The 23874-nt window shown below is 51.3% G+C and overlaps 2 protein-coding genes across 6 annotated transcripts in view; one reads left to right on the top strand and one right to left on the bottom strand.

Moving 5' to 3' along the window:
• The first annotated feature begins 151 nt into the window (after window positions 1–151).
• ARL6IP4 (ADP ribosylation factor like GTPase 6 interacting protein 4) lies at window positions 152–23174 on the top strand. Of its 4 annotated transcripts, XR_003529128.1 has the most exons (7): window positions 172–221; window positions 1943–2143; window positions 2475–2816; window positions 3262–3379; window positions 4540–4609; window positions 4752–5342; window positions 23162–23174. XR_003529128.1 is itself a non-coding variant. In XM_027652308.1 (6 exons), exons 2-6 carry the CDS (start codon window positions 1954–1956, stop codon window positions 4806–4808), a joined length of 777 nt encoding a protein of 258 aa, XP_027508109.1. In that variant the 5' UTR covers window positions 152–220; window positions 1947–1953; the 3' UTR covers window positions 4809–5778. The 4 variants fall into 4 exon arrangements, 3 of the variants coding, with proteins under 3 accessions (XP_027508109.1, XP_027508108.1, XP_027508107.1); XM_027652308.1 differs by lacking the exon at window positions 23162–23174 and having other exon boundaries at window positions 152–220; window positions 1947–2143; window positions 4752–5778; XM_027652307.1 differs by lacking the exon at window positions 23162–23174 and having other exon boundaries at window positions 156–221; window positions 4752–5778.
• Window positions 5799–23874, bottom strand: part of PITPNM2 (phosphatidylinositol transfer protein membrane associated 2) — a 126783-nt gene continuing 108707 nt past the window's right edge. The window contains exons 18-27 of one of the 2 annotated variants that reach the window (XM_027652302.1): window positions 20647–20811; window positions 18633–18833; window positions 16701–16849; window positions 13875–13991; window positions 13107–13223; window positions 12601–12749; window positions 11853–12002; window positions 11582–11765; window positions 10263–10391; window positions 5799–10028 (exon numbers count right to left, since the gene is read on the bottom strand). In XM_027652302.1, the coding sequence (XP_027508103.1) occupies window positions 9696–10028; window positions 10263–10391; window positions 11582–11765; window positions 11853–12002; window positions 12601–12749; window positions 13107–13223; window positions 13875–13991; window positions 16701–16849; window positions 18633–18833; window positions 20647–20811 (1694 nt within the window). In that variant the 3' untranslated portion in view covers window positions 5799–9695. The remainder of the gene's footprint in view (window positions 10029–10262; window positions 10392–11581; window positions 11766–11852; window positions 12003–12600; window positions 12750–13106; window positions 13224–13874; window positions 13992–16700; window positions 16850–18632; window positions 18834–20646; window positions 20812–23874) is intronic. The other variant, XM_027652301.1, reaches the window with a different exon arrangement.

Here is a 23874-nt window from a genome sequence, read left to right as displayed (position 1 = left end):
CCGATATCAAGAAACTCAGTCTCGGAGGTTTCACCTCTTTGAGCAGCGAACGCGGGCTCTCCCTGCCCGCCCGAATTCCCCCCAAAAATTGAGCTGCAGTGCGGTCGCAGCGCCCCCCGGAACCAAAGAGCGCGTCCCGGCTGCCGCCCGGCCCCGCGCACGGCGGACAGGAGCGGGGGACGGCAGGCGCGGACCCTGCGGCGGGAGCGGGACCGGCCCGGTGAGTCCGTCCTTCCTTCCGTCCGTCCTTCCCTCCTTCTTTCCCTCCCTGCCGCTCCTCGCACCCGCACGGGGCTGGAGACACCGGGGTGCTGTGGTGGACACAGCCCCCCGCGCTGCGGCGGCACCCGGGCCCAGGGGGGCCGATAAAGAGCCGCGCTCTTAAAGGGGCCGCGCCGTGAGCGTTTAAATCCTTAAAGGGCCTGAGCGCCTCTTGCTGAGCTCGTAAAGAGTCACCGCGCCTTGTACTGAGCTCTCAAAGGGCCAGCACACCTTGTGGGGAGCTCTTAAAGGGCCAGCACACCTTGTGGGGAGCTCTTAAAGGGCCAGTGCACATTGGGGGGAGCTCTTAAAGGGCCAGTGCACCTCATGCTGAGCTCTTAAAGGGCCAGCACGCCTTGTGCTAGCTCTTAAAGGGCCAGTATTTCCCAGGCTCCCCGTGCTGGGGCAGGAGGGCAGGGGCAGAGCAGCAGCCAGGCCGGGCAGAGCCGCGTGGGCGGGAGGAGCCGCCCCAAAGTGCCCCCATTCAGATGAGAGCCCAGCTTTGGGGCACAGACAGCCTGAGGCGCTCTGGGGTGGATTTGGGATTCGTCCCCTTCCCGCAGCATCGCCCTGCACTCACCGGGATGCTCCTGTCTGAGGTATTCCCATATCCATGGATCCAGCTGCTGGGGTTGGATAATGTGGGTCCTGCTGCCTCGAGTCCCAGACCCCATCCTGCACAAGGACCTGATCGAGGGAATGGCTGCTGGGTCTGTGTCCATGGAGGACTCTCACTCTCTGGACCTTCCCTGCCTGCCCTTAATTGTTTTGTTTTGTTTTTTTTTTTTTCCTGACTGAAATTTCCCTTTGGAAATCAATCAGAATTCTGATTCCTTTGGGAGCAAGTTGCTGCCTGGGAGCGTCAGGATGGTAAACAAACAATTAATTAGATGTGGTAGTTGGAAGGTGGCTGTGAGGAAGCATTTCCCAGCTCCTGCTCTGCCCACAGTGCCAGTTTGTTTTCTAAATTAATGGGAGCAGGAATCACTCTGGCTCTGGCCTGTGGCTGCCAGGAACCCTCGGGCTGACGGACGGGGGTGCCAGCTCGGTGCATAATCTGTTTTCTAAAAGCAAATTGGAATATTAAAAATTCATTCTTCCCCTTGGCTTGTGCCTGCTCTCAGCATTTTAAATAATGGGGTGATTGACTCCGTGTTCAGCCTGGGAGGATGTTTAGTCCTGGTGGCTGTGGCTGCAGCATCCATCATCCCTTCCCAGAGTCTGGCTGTGGTGCAGCCACAGGGCTGTGGAATGACTGTGGGGTGACTGTGGGGTGACTGTGGGGCACAGCAGGGCCTGCAAACACCAACCTCAGGCCCCTCAGTGCCTGCCCATGGCAGGAATCAGCCTGATTCTCTGGGGATAAATAGGAAAAGTGGGGGGAAAACCCAATGGAGGGTTTTCCTAGTGGAAAACCTGCTTGGGGACAGGTTGTCTGAGGTGGAAGGGGCTGCCTGGGGACAGCAGTGCTGTCCCTGTGCTGGCTTCTACCCCGAGGGCTCCATGTTGTGGATTGGTGAAATTCCTTTTGGCTGTGGCTTCGTGAGGGGAGACCCTGACCCATCTCTCCAAGGGGATATCCAAGGGAGGGAGTTTGACAGGAGCAGGGCTGTTTGGCTCAGAGGTGGATTTAAGGTTTTTGGGGGTTGGTCCCCCCATGGCACTGATGTCCCTGTTCCCTCCAGGCTGACCATGGCCCACAGCCAGTCTCGGAAGCGGTCGCGGAGCAGGAGCAAAAGCAGCTCTCGGAGCAGGCAGGAGAGGAAGGAGAAGAAAAGGAGGAAAAGCAGCAAGGACTCACAGCAGGGCAGCAGCTCTCCTCCAAGGAAGAGGAACGCTGGCTCTCATGGACACAAGTCGAGCTCGGCAGCAGCCAGGGAAGGTGGGGAAGGCCCATGACTCCGTGTTTTTCCTGGGGTGGGTGCACAGAGGGGCTTAGATGGGAGAAGAAGGTCCCTGGGTTAAGCTAAATCGGTCTCTGTCACCTTGCCCTGCACTTTGTGCCCATTTTGGTCTCACTCTGACAAGTGCAGAGCCCTGCAGCCCCTCCACATGCCGATCTGGCACTGTAGCACCACACACCATCATGTGGTAAAAGTGTTGGCACAGAAGGGTTTTCCAGGCAAGAAAGAAACCAGGCTGGGAGGGGGGTAACCATCTCTGCTGCTGCAGGGCCAGAGCTGCTCCACTCACCCTCTGCTTATGTATTGCAGAGAAGAAGAAGGAAGGAAAGGACAAAAAGAAGAGGAAGGCCAGTACCTCTTCCTCTGAGACAGCATCTTCATCCACCAGCTCTTCCTCGTCTTCCTCTTCCTCCAGACCCTCTTCTGAGGACTCCAGTGACAGTGACTCCAAAACAAAGAAGAGTCAACATGGCAAAAAAAAGCGAGTAAAACAGAAAGACAAGAAAAAAAAGAAGAAGAAGAAGAAATTAAAAAAGAAATTAAAAAAGAAGGCAAAGGAAAAGGCTAAGGAGGAGAAAGCCAAGGGAGAAGAGGTGCCTGGCCCCTCGCTGGAGCAGTGGCAGAAGGAATCAGTGGAGGACTCTGGGCCAGGTAATGACAGTGTTTTCCTCCTGAAGGCCTGTGCACACCAGAGTTGTGCTGATCCCTTCCTGGGACACCGTGAGGTGTCTGAGAGAAGCAGGGCTGTGTACAGGGAGGAGCCCCAGGCTCTCTTCCCTCCTACATACTGTGGCCACCTTTGAGCCACACCAAGTAAATGTAGGAGCCACACTGAGCTGTTCTTTTGTGAAGTGTTCAGATGTTGTTCATAGGTGTGAGTGGGGAACAAAGATAGAAGGACAGAGTCAGCAGCAACATCCTGGCAGAGCTGGTCCTGCTTTTGGGATGTGAAGTGGCCCTTCCTTTGTGTGGTTCACCACTGATCCCCAAGTACCACCAGGAATCTGGTGTGGGACATGTGTCCATTGGCTGCAGCCACAGGGCTGTGCCTGGATTTGGCCCTGGGAGCTGGCTCTGACTGACCAGTGCATTCCAGTTTTGACAGATGAACAGAAATCCCGGATCCAGGCTATGAAGCCAATGACAAAGGAAGAATGGGACGCGAGGCAGAGCGTCATAAGGAGAGTCGTGGATCCTGAAACAGGGAGAACCAGGTATGATCCCTGGGGAGAAACGAGGGGGGTTGTCCTTCCCTATCCATGCTGTGTGGGTTGGAGTTCTGGAGGACACCTGTCCATGGCACTGCAGTACCATGTGTGGACCCAGGTCCCCTTGAGCAGCAAAGGCTGGAGCTGACCCCTCACAGGTCCCCTCCTGTCAGACCTGGTGTAACTTACCCAGAAAGTGACACCAAATTATCAAACTGTGCTGGGGCTCCACACAAGGGACACTGGGCTGTGTCCCAGCATCCCACTGCTGCATCCACTCACCTTTCAGCTCCGGGTGCAAGTGAGGAAGGAGTGTGTGCCCTGTGGGGTTACAGACAACAATCAAACCCAAGTTCATTTAGCTGCCAAATAGAAATGACCCAGTTTTTAATAAACTGCGTCTTCTCAGCCAGCAGAAAACATCATGCTGAAGAGAATTGGGTATGACAAGTCCAGTCTTAAAATAGAAGGCAGCCTGCAGGGCTCAGGGAGGTGTGGAACAAAGGTCGGTTCCCTGTAAGGCACGTAATGAAGACAATTAAATTTCTGTTCGTGTTTGGAGGTGTGAGCTGCCTCCAACACTGCTTGGAATTTGCTCAGCAAGATGCTCCCCAGCCTGGCTGCATTTCAGGCCCAAACTGGCTCCTGTTCCTCAATGGCTCTGCAGTTTCCTGAGGCAGCCAGGACCACACCTGAACTCTCCAAAAAAAGGAAAAGGCTTTGCAGGGGTTGGGGCACTGCTGTTGACAGTGAAGCCTGCAGATTTTTGGGGTGGCAGGAGATGCTTTTATTATGTGTTTTCTCATGGCAGTGTGACTGCACACAGCAGGCAGTGCCCACAGCCTGGGGCAGGGCTGGCTGGCCCATGCTGATTTCTCAGGGGACTGCACCTGTCCTTACTGTAGTGTGGTGACATTAATCCCATGGGAGCAATGGAAGAGCCTGCTGTGCTCTTTAAGCTTGATACAGCCAAAAAAAAAAATTCACATAGTGCAATGTCAGGGGTAGGTCATCACTGGCTTTGCCTAGAGGTGCATCAGCCCAGCACCTGGTCCTGGGCTGTGAGGGAGCTGGGGGCTCAGGGTGGGGTGGGGGTCAGCACCTTCTGCAGCTGCAGGAACTTGCCAGTAGCTCTCAAGGCTCGTGGGCTTGTGCTTGTCTTCCAGGCTCATTAAAGGAGATGGAGAAGTTCTGGAAGAAATTGTCAGCAAGGAGAGACACAAGGAGATTAACAAGGTAGTGGGAACTGGCCATCAGCATGAGCTGCTGGGCACAGCCAAGGAGCTGCTGCACCCAGAGGTGGTGTGTGTTCACCACGGGTGGTGCTGGTGGTCCTCCATCCTCAGACAATGCTGTGATCACCTGTGTCCCTTTGCAGCAAGCCACACGGGGGGACGGGCTGGCCTTCCAGGTGAGGACAGGGATGCTGCAGTGAGTGTTCAGACACCAGCCAGGCCAGGAACCCATCCTGTTGCCAGTGCCAGCTCAGGTAGGAGCCTCTGTCTCTGGACCACGCAGACAGCACCGTGTCAACATGTTCCTCAGGGGCACTTTGCAGCTGCTCTGTAAGTTACTGATTGGGAAGGAGAGTGACTTCAGTGGTTCATCTCCCACCAAACAGCTTCTCCCCTCCCTCTCCCAGCTGAGGCCAGTGTGGCTGTAATGCACCTGAGCCCTCTATGCCCCAGTGCACCTTTGGATGCTGGAGGAGCTCAGCGGCACCCAGGGAACAGGCTCGAGGGTGCTGAGCACCTCAAAGTGCTGCTGCCCCTCAGCTCCAGGCTTTGGTTGGCAGGAACCAACGCTGTGGCCACAAAATACACAAATGGCTGCCACTTCTTCTCTTCAGGGGCTGCTCGTGGCCCCTTCCTTGCTGGATGTGGCTCATGGGCCCTTCAGGCTCACTGACCCTCCTGCTCAGAGAGGAGCAGCTGTGGCTCTGCTCAGTCTGCAGCTCTCCCCTGCACCCGTGTCACCCTCCACTGTGCCCCGGGTCTTTTCTCAGCTTTCCTGCAGCTTCATCTCTGGGGTGGCACTGGGGAGCACTGAGCTGGCACGCTGCACTGGGATGTGTGCAGGTGTCCTTTGTGGAGGGGTGGCTTTACCTTGCTGTCTGCTCCTGCATGCAACTCATGTCCCTGCCCCACAGCACAGGCCCTGGGCAGCACTGGGGCTCTGGACCTCTCAGCCCATGGCTGCTCTAAAGCAAACAGAGAAGCCTTTCCCCCACTGCAAAGTCCATAAATCTACAAACTGTAAAAAAGAAATGGAGAAAATGAGTTAAAGGACTAATAGGACTGATGTGCACGGAGGGTTTCCACGTTCTGATCATCGCTGTAACCCCATTAAACTGGCGCCTGCTCACGTCTTGGGTTTTGCGACTTGTCTGTCTCTAGTCTCCCCCCCCAAAAAAAGCAGACAGAGAAGAGCCTTCCCATTTCTTTAATCTGTGTAACTCACAATGATACTGTACACAAAGCACACCAGGCATTGGAACGATGCACTAACAGCAAGGAGGAGAAGGAAGTTGTACAGAAGGTTTGCCACACACAAGCGGGTCGTCGGCACGGTGACTGTACACACAGGGTCGGGCATCCCCTCCGGTGGCTCCCCACGCAGGGCTGGTACCCCTAAAGCCATTTTTTATAAATAAAATATAACTAACATCGTCGGAATATAAAATTGACAGTCGAGGGTATCAACAGGCAGAGGGGAGGGGACCGTAAGGCTTCTAGAACTAATAGGAAATGCAGCAAACAGTGGCGATACCTGAAGAAGGGGCTGCTACAGCAAGCACGGCGGCTGCTGGGCGGGTGGGAGGGTGTTGGTGACCCTTTGGCTCGTTACTGCTCACGATCCAACACTGTAAACTGTTTTTGGTATGAGAATTTCGCCTCATCTGACTTGAGTGATCTGAGCAAACCCAGGAAAACAGCTCAGAGGGAACGCACAGGCTCCTCTGACGGGTTTTAAAAGACTTTAAAGGGACAGCGTCAGGTAGAAAGTCTGGCCCGAGGGTGCAGGAATAGAAAAAGCTGCTTTTTATAAAAAATCTGAGCTCTGCAGCAGAGTTTGATTCCCATGGAAACGAAAAACCAACCCCAAAGCCCGAGGCAGCCTGTGTGGTGCAGGCTGTGTTGTGCTGTGTGCAGAACAGGACGTGGGCTGTGCTGGGGGCTGCCCGGACAACAGCTGAGGGAGGAGCACGAGAAACTTCATATTTTTTCATTTCAAAGCAAACAAGTTATTGGTAGCAAAGATAAATTAGGTCTTTAACCTGACAGTGCCCCTTTAGTAAGGATGGAATATACATTCATCTTTTCCCTCACCGCATCTCAACGGATCCTCTTCCATACACGTGGAAAGGCATCGGGTCACATGCATTGCTCTCCAAAACAGCTCGGAACAAACAGGTTATAAACACAGAGTTAAACTATTGCTATTGTTCTGTGAGTGAGTAGCACGTTGATCTTTGCTTCAGAGGGATGAGTGCCAGATGGGGGCGGCTGAGGACAGAGCGATGGAGACAGGGATGGACTGAGAAGGTGAAGAAAAACTTATTGGCATTTTTCCTGGTAACTACACCCACCTCCTCTGGTATTATTGCAGCAATAAAGGTCCAGCTCTACAATTGCTTCTCTGTGTTGGATCTGTACAATGGCAACAGATGGGGGGCCAGGGAAAGGACCCAGGCAAGGTTCAAGAAGCTCAACAAAGGATGAGGACGGAGGTGTTATGATTGTCAGGTTAACTGGGTAGTAGCTGTTTAAAACATGAAGTGATGGAGAGGTGAGTATCATATTGCACTTCTGCATTCATTGACAGTTACATTAAACTTGGTCCATAAAATAATTGCTTTGTACATAATGCCGGAAACAAAAAGCTACATTTTTAAATATTAATAAACCCTGAAGGTTCCAGTCCCTCCAGACATTTTTTTTCCCCTCTACATAAATAAATAACTTTCAGATTTATATATCCACTTTTTATGTTGAAGATTTACATTCGCCTCTGTTTTACACTATCTACACATAAGAAAATGTGAACATCTCATCAACACTGGAAAATGTACAGATCATGCCTTGGTTGTGGACTTGGAGGAAAGGTGATTTTTGCAAAGGCCATATCCAAATTTGCAGAAATGATTTAGTGATGTGGTTTGGTGACTTCACAGGATGGATTGTGGCTTGGCTTCCTACTCAGATGGCATCTGTTTGATAGAACATTCGACTAGCAAAAAGCTGGGACACTTCACATTGTTTTCGAACCCAGTAAGCTCTGGATGTACATTCGGAGAGAGCCAAGCTGAGCCGGCAGAAAGGGAAGTCAGTTTTCGGTAACAAAAGTCATCAGGTACATTCTGTAATTGGATAATTATCAAAGAGAAGTGGTTACACATTTTGCAGCCGGGCTGCAAGACTTGGGGGACGCACTGGGCGGGTGGCAGTCGGGTTGGATCAGCACTGTCCCTCCTCTGCCTCCCTCGGGCCCTCCAGCGCCACGAACACGTGAGATCGACCTTGGGTGTCGGATGAGTTGGGATTTGCCTACCGTGGCCCAGAGCCAGTGAGCAGAGCAGTGTTCACAGTGCTGTGTTATCTCAGTGCGGCCGTCCTGCACTTCTTATTGAAACAGGTAATAAAATGAAGCAGCCAGTCTAAAAAATTCTTTGTTATAAATAAGATATTCATAAGTAGAAAGTGATATAAAGACAGGGAGGTGTGGTGGGGAAAAGCAGGGGTTACACGTAGTCAGGTAGGACTATAAAATCTCCACGTGAAGAGGCCGACTGGAGTCTGAATGGGCACCCCGGGACCCCCTGGTGTGGGTGTCCCTCCACCCTGGGAGCTGTGTGCAAGGAGGGAACCTTCACCGGCCCCAGGAGGGACAGGACTAAGGGGCTTTTTGGCAAGCCCTGGCTCTAGGCACTGTTCTCTGTCCCTGTCTCGGTGTCACCGGGTGCCAGCTCCCCTCTGCCACGCACCCCACCCGCCCGCTCCAGCAGCACAAAACCATCGCCTCAGGCACATCCACTGAGAAACACACCAGGAAAATTAAGATATGGCCTTTTAAGGTTGCCTGACATTGCTGGCACACTTCCTTACAGTCTCCTTACTGCTGGAAAAACTTCTGCACAGATTGTTTTTTTAAATATATACATATATATATGTGTGTGTGCATATACGTACAGATATACACACACACCCTGGCTTAGCAATATTTCATTGTCATGCACTACAAACACTGGTGTAGCTACATGAGATGGTAACAGGTTTCCATTCTAAAAATCATCAGTGCAAAAAACAATGAGGTTTTACAGTTCAGTAACTACAGGTAAAAGAAGCAAGTCTAGTTCCCATGAAAGCTGCTACTGAACTTGGAGAGAACCTGGGAAGAAGAAAACGTCTCAGAGGTGGGTGTTGAGAGAGTCAGACCCTGCATTTGGATGAGAAGAACTGCAATGCAATCTAGCTGAGTGCCTTCAGCTGCTTCCAAATATACGGTGGTTACTGTTGGAAACAATATATAGCGAGACTATTTGGAGACTTTAACAGCAAATTAAATGTCTGAGGTTTGTAACAGCTCAAACAAAATAGCTTGTATTCCTCTTTTAATAGGTCAACACATTAAATTCCATCATCTTCTAAAAGGTCTCTTTAAAAAATAACAGTAATAACAATAACGACCCCGCTGTCTTGGGCATGAATCTGCCAACATTCTGCCTCTGCCAACAGCATCGATACAGCTTTAGCTTTGCACTGCACCAACTCCTCAAGCTGCCCTCGGAGCTCTTTGTACAGATAAAGCTCTCGGTTGTTCTGCCTGGTACAGCCCACCATCAATCCCTCACTCAGGGCTGTCGTGTTATCGACCCCCAGCCTGCCCCACGCTGGCAGAGCCCCTCAGTCTGACTCCTGGGACAGCCAAGGACAAGGTTCCCCAGCCCCACGCCCTGTTGTGTGGCTCTGAGGACAGTACTCGGTCGCGCGGATCGGAGCGATGGCTAACGAGGCGAGGAGGCACATATTTACAGTCACTAAACCTGGATAAGAGAAGGAGGCAGGAGAGAGCGCCATCTTGATCTGGAGACATCCCCCCCTGATTTCCAGCTGTTCCTTGGGCTCCTGCTGCACAAACCCGACGCTCTCACTGCAAGGCCTGCACGTTCTGCGTGGGAAACATCCCATCTCTTCCCAGAACACCACGATGTTATTGGAGTAGCACCATATTTACCCTTCCAGCCTGAAACGGCGATCTCGTCCCTCTCTCCTTTTGTTTTCTCCTCTGGTGGCTGCAGCTGACGATCCTGGCTCTGGCCTGGCTACTTCTGCCCCAAGAGGCCAGACTCCAGCCGGGACGCGGCGCTCCGGCCCCAGCACCCCGTGGCGATGCTCATACTCCGCTGGCTGCGCTCCCTGTCCCTCTCCTTGTCGCTGTCAGACTGGCTCTGGGTGCGCTCGGGGCGGTGGCCGCCGGCCGAAGGCTGGGAGGAGATGGTGCGGAGCAGGTGGTTCCTCTTGCGCAGGAACTCGGCCTGGCTGGGCAGCCCGAAGCTGCCCTTGCGCAGGGCCATGCGCGTGGTGTTCTTGGCGGGGCGCGCGCGGTGGTTGTACTCCAGCTGCGCCAGGTGGGCCGCGTAACCCTCCGTGATGAACTGCAGGGCGAGAGGGGTCAGGGTAGGGATTAGAGGGATGGGACATGTTGCCCTGAGAGCCACTGGCCACCAAATGTGTTTGCTGTGCCAGGTTCTCTCAGTCTGATGTGGTCCAGCTATGCGGGACAGCTCCCGTTCTCTTGGCGAACACACCTCAGCCACCAGTCTTGAGATGACCAAATTCCCATCTCCCTCCCATGGGAGGCCCTTGGGCTCAGACAAGCCCCCTCCTACCTGACACTGGCTCTGCAGCTTCTTGGTGGGTCGGCCAACGATGTAGATGTGCGTGGGCGGGAGGCTGATGGAGCTGTACACGGAGATGTCCTTCGTGGATCCATACGCCGCATGGATCCTCATGTGGAGCTGTGGGGAGGGAAAGCAACACGCAGTCAGAACACACAGGCACCCCGTGCTGCTCAGCAGGCAGGGCTCTGGGTTTCCAAGAGCATCTGTGGGAATCTCAGGTCACTGGAAATTATACAAGTTCCCAGCTGGATAATGAACCACTGAGCAAAGCACTAATTAATGAGCTGAGATGTTTACTGGCCAGAACAAGAGGAGTAACAGTGATACAAGAGCAGAGTTCCACTTGCTGATCCACGGCCTTGCCTGGAGGTCTGTGGAAGGCAAGGATGCCACACACTTTGCTGCCTGTTGTCACTGGGGGACAGGAGCTCCAACCCCCCTGTGCAGGAATCATTAGTCAGGAATGTTCCCCTCTGAGAACCACTGCTGTCATCTGCTAGGCAGGGATATGTCTGCCTCCACTCTGAGCAGAGAGCAGCTCCTGGCCAACCCTTTCCTTGCTGGGCTTGGAACAGGGGCTGGCAGGGGAGTTGTGGCCACTGGTGCCACCACAGACTGGCCAGCTTTGTGCCTGAAGCCAAAGGTCATGGAAATGGAAAGGGAATTTTTGACCCTGGTCCCAAACCGGTTCTGTTGGAGGACAAGGGAGCAAGGAGCTGCTCCCGCCACCGCAACTCTGGCCAAAACAAGAGCCCAAGAGAGTTAAGGACAGGCTCTCCTTGCTAATCAAGGCAGGGCAAGTGCTTGGGACACTGGCAGCTCCTTCACTTGCCAGCCACAGAAAACTTTGTTCTATCTGGAGCTTCTCTGAGCCTCTAGGCTGAGCAACTTTTAGACCTCCCAGGCATCAAAAGCTTGGAAGATTCTCTGTGGAGTCTCCCATGAAGGCTGTGTGGTGCAAGGCCATTTCTGCAGCAGCTCCATCCCCTCTCAGACCTGCTGGCTGCACCACAGGCTGCCAGAAAGCCACCAAATAGATGAAAAAAAGTGCATGTGCGGGGAAGGGAGGATCTGACCAGCACCAAAGGCCTAATGGAAGAGGCAGCAGTCGCAGAGCAGAGGCGACAATTTAGCAGTATAGACATTTTTGTAGAGCAATAAAAGGATGAAAATAAAATGAACAGATTAATCTTCCACTGCAGGTCACATTGCTGCCAAGAGACTGGTGCTGACAGGGGCAGTTGGACGAGGAGCAATCTAAACCCATGCCACGGTCCTATTTCAGCATTGCCAGCATTTCAGCTTACGTCGGTGATGAGGGATTTCAGGAAGTTGGCCTTGTGCCGCAGCGGGTCGTGAACGAGCCCATCGCAGAAGGAGACGATCCCGTGGGGGAAGTTGTGCTGTGCTAACCATGCTACCACCCTCTGCTTCTGCATGTCAGGGCGGCCTGTGACATAGATAATGAGGTAGCCGAGGTCTTGCCAGTGCCTGGAAGGAAAGCCAAGAGTCAATGGGTTGCAGGCCTTGAGAAACACCAGTGTCAAACAGACCGGCTGCCCCGGCCCCTGCCCTGACCTTACAACATCCACTGCTCCAGCCCGGACTTTGGGGTCGCTGCCCATGATGGACACGCTGGCTGCGAAGGAGCCGTCGATGCTGAACACCACGAACTCCGTCCCCTTCGGCAGGACTGTGATGTAGCTGTCTGCAAACGTGTGGTCACCCCTGGCGAGAGGGATGTGGGTATTTAGAGAGAGTGACATACTCAGAAGGCATCACCAAGTCCTGCAGAGCACCACAAGCTGAAAACAGCACCCAAATCTGGCCCAAAGGCTCCAACAGTGATGACACCCTTGGTTACAGGCACTGTGTGAGGGTCTCTGTGTTAAAGTGGGGATGGAATAGTGCTCTGGAGCCTTGGCATCAGTGATTCAAAGAAGTAACCCCAGAAAACCATTTCTGGGCTCACCACTGAGAAGATGCTCCTCTGGGCTGTGAATCATCATGAGTACAAAGTTCTGTCCCTCAAGGACAAGTTTATGGTCTTTAAAATCTGCTCAGCTGTGCAGTTTTGCAGATGACCATGAGGCCATACCCTGTGGTGCACTGCTCCTGCAGTGGGAGCTCTGTTCCTGTGCTGGTGGTGATGCACGAGCCAGAATAAAACATGGATCTTCCCCTTACAGCTGCAGAGCACAAGTGGCCCCTATTGCTGGCAAACCAGGCTCTGATCCCACCCAACAGAGCTACCCCACAAGGAGGGACCACGTTCAACAGTCATGAAATTCCTCGTGTTCCTCTTGCAAAGCCCAGGGTACCTCACCTGACCACCATCTTGACGGGGTACACGCCGATGCCCAGGCGCCGGTGCTCAGGGATGACGTAGGAAATCCTGCCACTGCTGTTGCTGATCTCTGTGTCAAAGTAAACCCACTCTCCTGAGGGTGGCTGGGTCATGATGTGAATGTCCACCTGGGGAGACAGCAAGGCTGGGTCACCACAGCATTAAAGACACAGACAAGTAGAACAGGCCAAGCACCAGGACATCCCACTCAAGCTCCTCTGGACAGCAGCAGGGGTGGGTCTTGCTCCCACCCTCTGCACCTCATGGACCCCAAACATCAGGATGCTGGAGTGAAACCCGGCCCCAGTGGTGAAGAATCTCATAACAAATGCTGTTCCTGGTGGGATGCACCCACAAGTCTGAGCAGGGCAAAATGACAAAGACACAAGGGCAGCAAACACTGTCAGGGACCAAGAGAGCACCAACCAGCACCACCTTTGTCCTTCTCACCACATGATGTACAATCCCCAGAGCACACACGGTACCTTTTCTCCTGTGAGTGTGACCATGTCTAAGGGGCCATACATGAACCTCCCCGTTAAGGTCTGGGGCCCATCTTCGTTAGCGATGGTGTCGTTTATCCTGTGGTTGGCTGTGACGTTCTGCACGAGGCAGGAGGGAAAGAGAAAAAAAAATAAAGGAAAAAAGTCTGCAGCAGTGGACAGCCTCACAGGGAAATGCCAAATATAACCAGGCAAATTGGAGCGGGGGTTTCTCTGTGTCATTCCTCCACTCCACTCTGGGAAAGAATTTGACCTGTGGCAGAGGTGAGGCTCTGTGCCCTGCACTGATGGGCGGGCTGGAGTACACATGGCTGGAGAGCCAATTTCCATGGCAGGCTGTACGTGCAATTCTGATACTGCCTATTAACTCTTATACTTTGGAATTAAGAGGACATACAAACAGCTGCCAGAGAAATCTGCAGACTTTGTTCCAGTTCTAGCACAGAATTGCCTTCTCAGAAACTAGAGACTTTACTGGGAGAGAAAGGCCTTTACAGAGCAGAGAACTAGTATTATTGGACTTTGAACAGACTTAGGTTTTTGTGAGTGTTTTACAGACTCAAGACCAAGAGGAGACTTTGCTGATGCAGATCTTTTGGGTTGCTCCACACAGGTAGGACATAAGCACTAATACAGACCAGCAATGCGACGTGACCCTCTGTCCACGCTGTGCCCACGCCATCCGCCCTCAGAGCAATTTGTGCAGCCCAAACTGACCCCCCTCTATGTGACAGCCCCAAACCCCCTCACCCGGAGCTTCACGTGTGTCCTCTTGCGGAGCCACTTCTCCCGAGGCTTGGAGGGGGTAAACACAGATACCTCCTTCCCATCCAGCTCCAGAACGCTCGAGTTCTCATGTCTCATCACCTGTGGGAGGACAGATCCCACCAAGGCATCACCACCTGTGTGTGACCCCCCTCCTCCTGCCTACACTGCTCCACATCTCCCGAGCCATCGCCGAGGAAGGGCAATGCCTGGAGGGAAGTCCCTGAGTTTGCTGCTGGGCAAGCCTGCAGGTTTTACAGGATAAGTGGCCTCTCATGAACTAGCAAAGCCTGTGGCTGACACTGACTTAATCCTGGCTGGGATGAAGGTTTTTTAGTCCATCTGGAGGTACAAAACTGCCTCAAACACAGCAGGACGAGCTCTGCACTTAAGATACTTGCCCTTCCTGCAGGGATTCATTAGTCCCTTCCCACAGTCTGCAAGGGACTGGTCTCCTCCTTTGAACATGAGCCTTCTCCCATTCCATGACAGACCCAGCACCAGCCACATGCCATTCCTTCACCTCATTTCTTATTCCTCCTGAAACACATCCCAGACTGCTCTTGTCCCATGGCTTTTGCTTCTCTCACTGATTTGACCCTGGTGGAGACACACAGGGGTCTGGCTTGGCCACATGAGAGGCAGAGCCCAGGGTGTCTGTCCATCCTGGCCTCATCTCCAAGGCTCACAGAGCTCTAGAACTTGGTGCCAGTGGAATGTCACTGTGCCAGCATGAGGATCAGAGAGGGGGCAAGGTGATGCCCACCAGCCAGCTTTTGGGGCAATTCCTGTCTGTCACCAGGGCACAGTCAGGGATGGGAAGCAGGAATCTGGAGGGAGGAAGGTTAAATCCTACCTAGGTTGCCCTTAAGCTCTAGAAGGGAAAAGGAAGAATAACACTCAAAGGTGAGGGGACACTTCAAAGACTGATGTAGGACTGGGAGGTGACCCTGCACGCACAGAACTCCAAAACTGGCAGTGGTCCTTGGTGACCAAAAATTAACAAGTCTCTTAAATGTGGGCTCTTTTACAAGGTCTTGAATATGTTTTGTGAGGTCAGCAGCTCTCCAGCTGAGCTCGGCTGACATGGGCCAGCTCCATTTGCAGAGCTGAAGCTGGTTTTCATCCAGGGAAATGGAAAAAGGACCCCAGGGAGGATGAGCCTGCTGGGGAGGGAGTTCATGGAAATCCAATGTAAACAAAATAACAAGTTCTACTGAAAATTATTTAAATCGTGAATCTATTTTGAGTCCTATTTGGGCTTGTTTTAACAAGATTTAATCTTTGGAGGCTAAAACTATTCAACAGCTTCTTTTTACATTTTGCCCAGAGGTGACTGTCCAAGGCCATTAAAAACAAGTCCTTATTAGGGGAAGCAGTGCTGCGGTGCTCAGGAAGGACAGAGAGAAGACAGGGGATCAGAAAAACCCTGGTTTCGAGGCAGAGACGAGTAAGCAGAGACAGGCACTGGGGAAGGGGGTGCCAGACCACCCAGGCTTAGAATGCATGGGCAGGTACCTCCAGGTACTCAAGCCACAAGATTTGAAGCACCACACTGTGCTACAAACCCAGATTCCAACTGAAGCCTGAGGAATTGGCTGTTTCCTGAGTGGAACATTTTGTGTATGAGACTGTTCTCCCTCATGCACAATTACAGTTCTCTCTTCTTTTCAGCCCTGTTAGGCTGAGTTTGACGTGGGACCATCCAGCAAGGTCTGTGCAAGCACAGAGATGTCTCACTGGGCTGGACACAGACCGGGAAGAAAGGGTCTCCCTGGATTATCGCTGCTGCTCAGCTGCCACCAGCACTGACATCTCTGCTGTTTATGGTTCTCACACTATTCGGAAGATAACACTGAAAGAAAGTTTGCCAACAGAGTCATAAATAATTGAGAGCTGCAGCAGAGGAGGCTGGAAGAGAGCAGGGAGGATTTAACAGCTGAGCTGACACAAAGCAAACCCAGCACTGGAGTGGGCAACACGATCCACAGAGTTGCTCTGAGTTTTGTTTTTCCAATTCCATGCTCTAAGTATTGTTCCCTGGGGAGTTCATACTTTGTAAGGCAAATAACTCCCCCTCATCCCCAAGGAACTGAAGGGAAAATATTTCTTTTAGGAAAAAATACATTTTAAACAGTAAATTTGAATCTCAGGTCAAATATATGTTAATAAAATCTGAGGTGTTAGACTCCAGACACCAGCAATCCCCATTTTCCTGGCTCCAGAACTGCTTTCTGCTGCAGGAATATGGACTAAATCCCAATGAGTTCCCAGAGGAAACCACAACTTAGCAAGGCAAAATGGAGAACTGAATTTTGCCTATCAATTTGTATTAAATTAATATAAAACTTCTCCTTTGGCTTTATTGTACTTGATGCTATTTTTATTTGTACTTTGAGAAGCTTCCCTTTCAGTTTCAGTCTTGAGATCCAACTTTGCATGCAGAGAGCATAGATCACTTCGAGAAACAAGTGCCACTGACCTTTGCCACTGATCTGATAACGAAATTGCCCTGGGCTCTCTCCATGGGTCCCCAGTGAACTCAATCTGAAACCTGCTCTGATGTTAAAACCCAGACTCAAAACAACCAGGTGTGACAGCACATCCATGAAGTCTGCATGTGTGCAGCTCCACCACCAACACAGGTGAGGAACAAAAAGAAGGGGAAGAAAATGGATCTGGGGGAGGCAAAGGGTATTTTTTTACCTCTACGCATCAACAACTGTTATGGAAGGTGCAGTAAAAAAAATAACAAAGAGCCCAAAACATTTTCCAGCCCAAGGGAGATCAAGGGAGGGAGGACAACCCTACCTGTCTGAGCAGGAAGGAGACAACGTCTGTGGACTCCCAGTAGCTTGCATGGAAGAGGTGAGGCAAGGCCACTGTCGGGAAAGCTGTCAGGGCGTCCGGGCAGTACAGGGCGTAGTCGATCCGTTTGGTTCCCCACCACTTGGCAGCAACTGGAAGTAAAAGACTTGTTCAGACAAAGGGGGGGGTCACATACACACACGGTCTCCATCACAAATGGGATCTCAGGGCTCTGGCTCCTCACTGCAGGTGCACCTGAGGCTGCTCCCTGGCTGGTCACACTGCTGAGAGGGAACAGCCAACCCGGGGTTCGGTATTTGCTCAGACCAAGGGAGGAACACACACAGGCACCACCATGTGAGGTCTCCTTTATTTAAGCAAATAGGAAGGCACTGGAGGGCAGGCATTAAGGGGTCCAAGGCTCATGTACAATAAGCCTGGGAATCCATATGCCAAAACGTAAGACAGAAATGCGTCTCCCTGGAGCTGTGGGAGGAAGGATGTGTGTGTTTTGCCCACTACAGTACATGCCCAGGCCATCTCCAGCCCTGCTTCCAACTCCTTTAGCTTTCACCAAGGAATAGCATCCAGGTTTTGGCCATGCTAAAGAGGATCTGAGTATTGGGAATCCATGTGAGATGTTAAAAGGCACCATAAGGTATATGCACGTGCTGATGGGCAGTCCCCAACAAGTCCTTGTTGCCTTCTTGGGCTACCATGTTGTAGGTAAGCAAGACGTCCAGCCCAGCCTCCGTGGGAGCACAGCCTCTGGGGTGGACAACCAGACAGGTATCTGGGAGCATCAGGACTTCACTGCACGGGGGACTGAAAAATACACTGGGATTTGGAGGGGCAGGGTTACGAACACCACAGAGGAGCTTCTCCCTCAGGGAGCCACCAACTCGCCCACAAGTGTCCGACAGCTGCTGTTCACTCCTGGAACCTTCCCACACCTCAACGGTGCCCCGAACTCTGCCCATACACACATCCTGTCTGAATCCCTGGAAATGAGCACGTCTCAGCCCAAAGCCTCAGACCCCAAAGCCACGGGCTGCTTTCCCAGCACTGAGGAGTCCTCCACACCCGTGCGCTCTGGCCTGGAAAAGCAGCCAAGGAAAGAGAAGATGGATCAGACTGAGAGAGCAGCAGGAAGAGCTGTGTTTGCATGCAGGATGCAAGCTGGGGCCTTGACAAGGGCTTCCTCAAGCTTTGTTTTTCTCTGTGACAATGTTCCCTTTTTAAGGACTTCCAGGAAAGCTGCCAGGTTTAAGGTATGATCCAACACATCCCTCAGTTATGGGAAATCTGGCTGGTGATGAGCAAGGATGCTGAACTGAAAAGATGGATCCACCAGTTCCTTACAGGGACCTGCACAACGCTCCCACCACAAAGACATGCAGAGGGATATGGCATCAGCACATCCCTGTGGCCCAGCCCTGTTGTGGCAAGTGCCCAGGCCACCCTCACCCTGACGGTCCTTGCTTTTCTGAAGAGCCATGGGATGGAGGAGGAGGATTTGATGGATCAACATGGCTTTTCCAGACCACACAGGCACCTCCTCGCAGCCATTTCTGACTCCCTGTCTTCCAAACTGACAGCTCCTGGTCACGTCCCAGTCTTTCATTTCTCATGCAAGTCCCCAGCTTGGGTAATTTCAGATTCTTTGCAGGAAGCGGACAGGATCGACTCTTCCATGCTCAGAAGACAGTGGAGAGGCAGAAGTGTTGTCCCCACAGCTCTGGCCCAGAAGAATTCCTGCTCCTGCCAAGTTGTTAGCCGTGTTATGATTGATCTTCGGAGCAAAGTGACAGAAATACTTGTTAAAATGCAATTAGAAATTGCAAGTGCCTCAGTGAAAGCGCAGAGATTTGTTGTGAAGTTCTGTGGCTACAGAATCAGAGAGGAAGTGGACTGGAGCGGATCTCCCCAGAATACCTGTCTTGATGTCCAGGTCGGGTATCCGATGAGCACAGCGTGCAGACCCACTCCGTAACCCTTTGAGCTTTCTTCCCTTCGCAGGGATTTCATGTTTATACTGCCTACGTCTCTTGAAGGTTTGGGTGGGGGATTTGTGAGGGAGGGCAAGTTGGGACAGAAGGCTAAACCCTCTACAATGATTAAAGTGGTGTTTGGTTTCTAAAAGGAAAAATAAAATATAGAAAAAAAGCAGAAATCACACATTATTATGGCACACACTGATTTCATCCTTCAGAAATTCACAGTATAAGAGAAGCTGCACCCTAGGGAGGCTCCCTGAAGGGAGCCATGGTTTTGTGGTGCCCCTGTGGACTTTCTCCTGCTCTCCCTGGGGATAAACACAGATCGCATCCAACCCTCAACGCCATGGCTTCACGTTACCACCACACTAATGAGGTCGAGAGCAAGAGCTGCAAAGGCAGAGCCGGGGCTCAGGGGACACGCCAGCACTCAGGAGCTGAGGGAAGGGGCCATGACAGCCGTGAGGAGCCGGCACACAGGGACAGGGAGCACCTGCAGCCCGTGCTGCGGCCATGCTCGTCCTCCCTGATCTCAGAAACAGGTTTTGACGGCTATGAAATGCGTGGAGGAATGAATTACACAAAGCAGAAGCTACACGAGGAGGGGGGAGCACGGGGAAAGCAGAGAGGCGAGCGCTGTGTGGGCCCAGCCCTGCCACAGCTCTGGCAGGATCCCTCCGTCGCGACACGTCGGCCTTGGGGCATCACCCCAGCAAAACCACCCCACCACAAACCACCACAAAACAAGCACCTTCTCCCCCAGGAGCTTTCTCCTGAGTAGATTCATATTTAGCAAGCACCTGGCAAGATGTCTTACCAGGACAAGTAAAAGGACACACTCTGGGAGTGCAGCATCGTCTCTCGGATGCGCTTTGGGAAGGAAAACCTCATTTGTCAGAGCCCAGGTATTTATTTTTTCCTGCTGCTGAGCATTGCCTCAAACAGGGCAAGAGGTTACAGCAGCCCCTGAGCAGCACCCACAGACCTTCAGCAACTCACACCTGCCTCAGGGAGTATTATTAACCTCAGCAATTAATTACAGAGTGAGTAATTCACAGTTCGTGCCAGGAATGGAATATCTCTAAATTTTAGCCACCTTCTGGGAATAGAGTTTGGGCTGAAGATTTTTTCGTATGGATTTGTTTGTTGTGTTTTGCTTGTTTTTTTAATTTAAGTTTTCAGCCTTTTTGGGTCCAAATTATCAGAGGTCCCTGAGGGCACAGAGTGTTCATCTCACACCTCAGCTGAAACAAAGAAGGGGCTGAACTGTTAACGAAGTCTGTTCTTCTCCACTGTATTAGTTGGGAAATCATACAGTCTTGGGGAAAAATAACAAATAAAATCCCTTTTATTCCTCATTTGGCTCTGGGATATGGGTCATAACTGGCTGGCTGTGAGCTGCCCTGCAGGCTACAGAAGAGCTGAATTTCTAACGCAAAGTAATAAATGTTCTGTTCTGAACAAACCTGTCCTTGCTCTCTTACAGAGGGGTTCGCTCATCCCTATTTTCATGGGCCACAGTTAAGGGATCTGCATCAAGCTACATCCTGCATTACCAATCTGATCCTGACCAGTTCTGCACAACTTATCACAGCAGCACAGAAACATCCCTTTGGATTAACCTTCACCACACACAACAGCCAAACGGTGCTCAGAATTAGCAGTTATTAGATTTTTTAAACAATTTATCACCAGCACAGTCCAACATGCAAAACACAGCGGTGGTCCCTGCGTGACCATCAAATATATCACCTGTTCTTCCAGGGGATGCGATAACGCATGGCACTGCCTGTGGCAAAACTGGGCAAAGGCGGACTAATTCCAACTTGTGGTGATTAATGGGAAGCACAGCCCCGGACAGACAGACAGACAGAAGCTGTGTGGCTCGGCCCGGTGCGTGGTCGGAGAGCGGAGCGGCAGCGAGCGGGGTCTCGGAGGGGTGGAACACTTACTGTTGGCTATGTTGGAAGCAGTGTAACTGTCTGCCATTCCTGAGACCTGGCTGGCAATGCTGATCTCACTGGCTCTCCGGAAGCCCCTGAACTGAGGGGCTGAAATGGGGGTGGACAGGGACGCGTTTTCCATGAAGACGGCACCATGAGACTGAACAACATCTGCTACAAAGTTGAAACAGGGAAATCAAAATATTAGACCAACAGACAGAGGCTGGGCAAGATGAACTCAGGGAAGAGGAAGGAGGCAAACAAAGCTGGGAGGTGCAAAAACCTTTCAGAACGGATTGGAATGAAAAAAAGAAACCCCACGTATAATCGGAGCTCTGGTTTGAAAAGAAAGCAAAGAGCACAGCAGGCAGAGACATGTGGCTGGAGAAGCAGTCTTTGATTGAGAGAAGCAAAATAAGTAGCTCAAAAATCAGATCCAAAGAAAAACCCAGGCAGACTTATTCAAGCAGTAATAACAAGCATGTGTCATACAAACAGATGTGAATATACACAATTTTATATATTCACATCAAGACAAAATAACCAAGGTAAGGAGAACAACAAAAAACAACCTTAGAAAGTGGATATTTGTTTTCTTGAAATATTGAGATTTAAATGAACTTCTCCAAGATAAAAACAGTAATGAAAAAAAACGAAAATCAAGAAAACATCTTCATGCCTGGCAGGGACTAATTTGAACCTGTATTTTATTGCTAATGGATACAGCCAACACTCGTTAAACTGAAGTAAGAGCTAGTGAAAGGAGCCTGGTGCTCAGCACCTGCTTCTCCCATTGGAGCTGGCAGATCCGGGAATGCTCAGTCTCTGTGAAAACAGAGCTTCTCGGGTACAATGTTTGGAGTTTTAGATTCTAATCTGAGGTTTACCAAGTGTGGCCTAACCCCTTAGTACATAAATACAGAAGAGGAAGGTTTAAAATCATGCTCATATGGACTTTACGTATGGATTGGAGGGAAAAGGACCTCGAATGGCAAACCGAGAGATGCTGAAAGTCACGACAAAATCTCTGCATTTCAGTTTTCTCTCTGTAACAGTGGTAAGAACATCCACCCCTCTGTGGATGTTACGAGGCCCAATTAAATGGGACATTCCCAAGCTCCTGCACTGCAGAGGTTTGTAATGCCAGTACCAGGTGCTTCATAGCAGGCAGCACCAGTATGGCAGGAACATGCAAAAGCAAAGCCATTTACTTAATTTTTTAAGTTTTTAAGGTTGCCCATCTCTGCTGCACCTGAGGAGCAGCACCTGAACTTTATTCCCAGGTATCTGACAGGGCACAGGTCTGTGCTCTCAGCCAGGCAGGAGATGCCATGGGGAATGTAAGGACATCACTCCCACACACCAACATCCTTCACCTATTTCAGCCAGTTTAGATATCCCTGGATTAATCTCAGTGTGGAGCTGACACAGGGTGTTGTTTTGGCAACTGCTTTATTTTAATATCGATCTTTTTTTGCTTGGGGCTACTGATTTTGTCCCTCCCATCTCTCAGTTCACAGCAGCAGTGCCTGTGCCCACACAAATCCTGCTCCAGCCGAGGGAGAGGGAATGTATGAAGCTGAAAATGTGTGGCTAAGTGTTGGTAAAAGAGTTCTGTTCTCTGCAGGGAAAATCAGGCCACAAGCTGCTCTGTGTAAAAGCTTTGTGGCCTGCAAGATCTGAGTCTTAGCGGGAGCCTGACCTGATGATGAGCTGCACACACTGCCCACGTTGTGCCTGAAAGGCCATTAGCAGCATCACTTTCTCAGCACTTTCTCCCTCTTTTCACCTTGCCTTGAGCTGCTGTCTGTCAAGGCTGTGACCAGTATCCACAACCCAGTGCTGTTTTCTGACTGTACAAAGCACCAGCTCGAGCAAGAGGAGACAATTCAAGCAGAGAACAGGAGCTGCATTGAACCCCATAAAGGTCTCAAGGGTAAAGGGTCTCATTCCCATTGCTGCAGGACCTGGGACAACCCTCTCATCTCTTCCCTGATTACCCCTCCCTCTCCTTTCTGTGGCCTGTGAGATCCTTCTGCACTTTTGTCACCCAGTGGGTGCCCCAGTAGAGGCAATGACCATCAGTTTCCCTGAACCTGCTCAGATGCAAGGAGAGGTTTGGCTTTGTCTGTACTAGGAAAAATGCCAGGTTCAGGTTTAACTACCAGAGGTTTAACTTCCTCTCCCTCAACCTAAAGCATCTGTGGCTTGAATTAGGAAGCAGCTGGAAGACACAATGAAGGGTGTTACAGTAACGCTCCACAGGAGAAAAATCAGGGCCAAAAATGGTGCTGCCTGGGCAGAACCCAGAAAGTGAATAAAGGAAGAAACAGTGGTATTTTGGGCTTGCTCTTCTTAGCCAATCTTGCTTTCCTGGGCCTGACCGGGGATTTTGGAACATAATGAGTTTGCAGGAAAAACACCCAACCTGAACAGCTCTTCCAATCCCATCCTAGAGCCACCAGAGGAATAATTCTCACTCCTATAAAAACCTGAAGTGTTTTAGCATTACTGAACTGTTCAGTTCAGTGTCACCCACACTGGTGGCTGCTCTGCAGGGCACAAGGTGCCACTCAACAGCAGTGCTCCTGTGCTCCAGCCCACTCAGGTTGCTCTTGTGTTTCTCATTTTTCCCAAGCTACACACCCTCGGTCCCTGAAAAAAGACAGTTTCTAAGAAAAACAAGGGCCAGGAACAGGCAGGGCAGGAAATGTGGAGAAAAACCTGTTTTATGCATTACTGCCCCCTGAGGCAAGCTTCTTCCACCCCAAATCTGTGACTTCCAAGACCTCACTAGCAGTAAAAAACCCTAAACATAACAATGTATTTCCTAACTCTGTGTATTCTTTGCATCAAATCCCTTATGTAGCAATTGTGAAACTAAGGGGGCTTTCTTGGGGAGTGCAGTGACCAGGGTGGGATGTCACAGATGCTGCCATGCCAGCAGAGACTCCTAAAGGGAGCCATCTGAACTCTCCCGCACTGCAAAGGTGCATCCCCAGCCACAACTCAGGTCCTGACAACCACGGGGAGGTTTTTCAGGAAAGGCCAGGGTGAGGTCAGAAGGCCCAGCAGCAGCAAGACTTTGATCAAGATTCATCACTAGATAAGGACAGAGGTGCCCTGGTTTACTGCACTGGCTGAAGTGCACTTTGTACTGTGACTCAGGGCAGACTTTATCAGAGTGAACACAAGGAGACCTGGCTGGAGCAGTGCCCTGAACACCCTCCCTGCCAG

The sequence above is a fragment of the Corapipo altera genome, unplaced genomic scaffold, assembly GCF_003945725.1.
Source record: "Corapipo altera isolate COAL_440 unplaced genomic scaffold, ASM394572v1 67, whole genome shotgun sequence".
Taxonomy (NCBI): Eukaryota; Metazoa; Chordata; class Aves; order Passeriformes; family Pipridae; genus Corapipo; species Corapipo altera.
The sequence above is the reverse complement of the archived record's forward strand: the minus strand, read 5'-3'. Positions and strand labels throughout refer to the sequence as shown.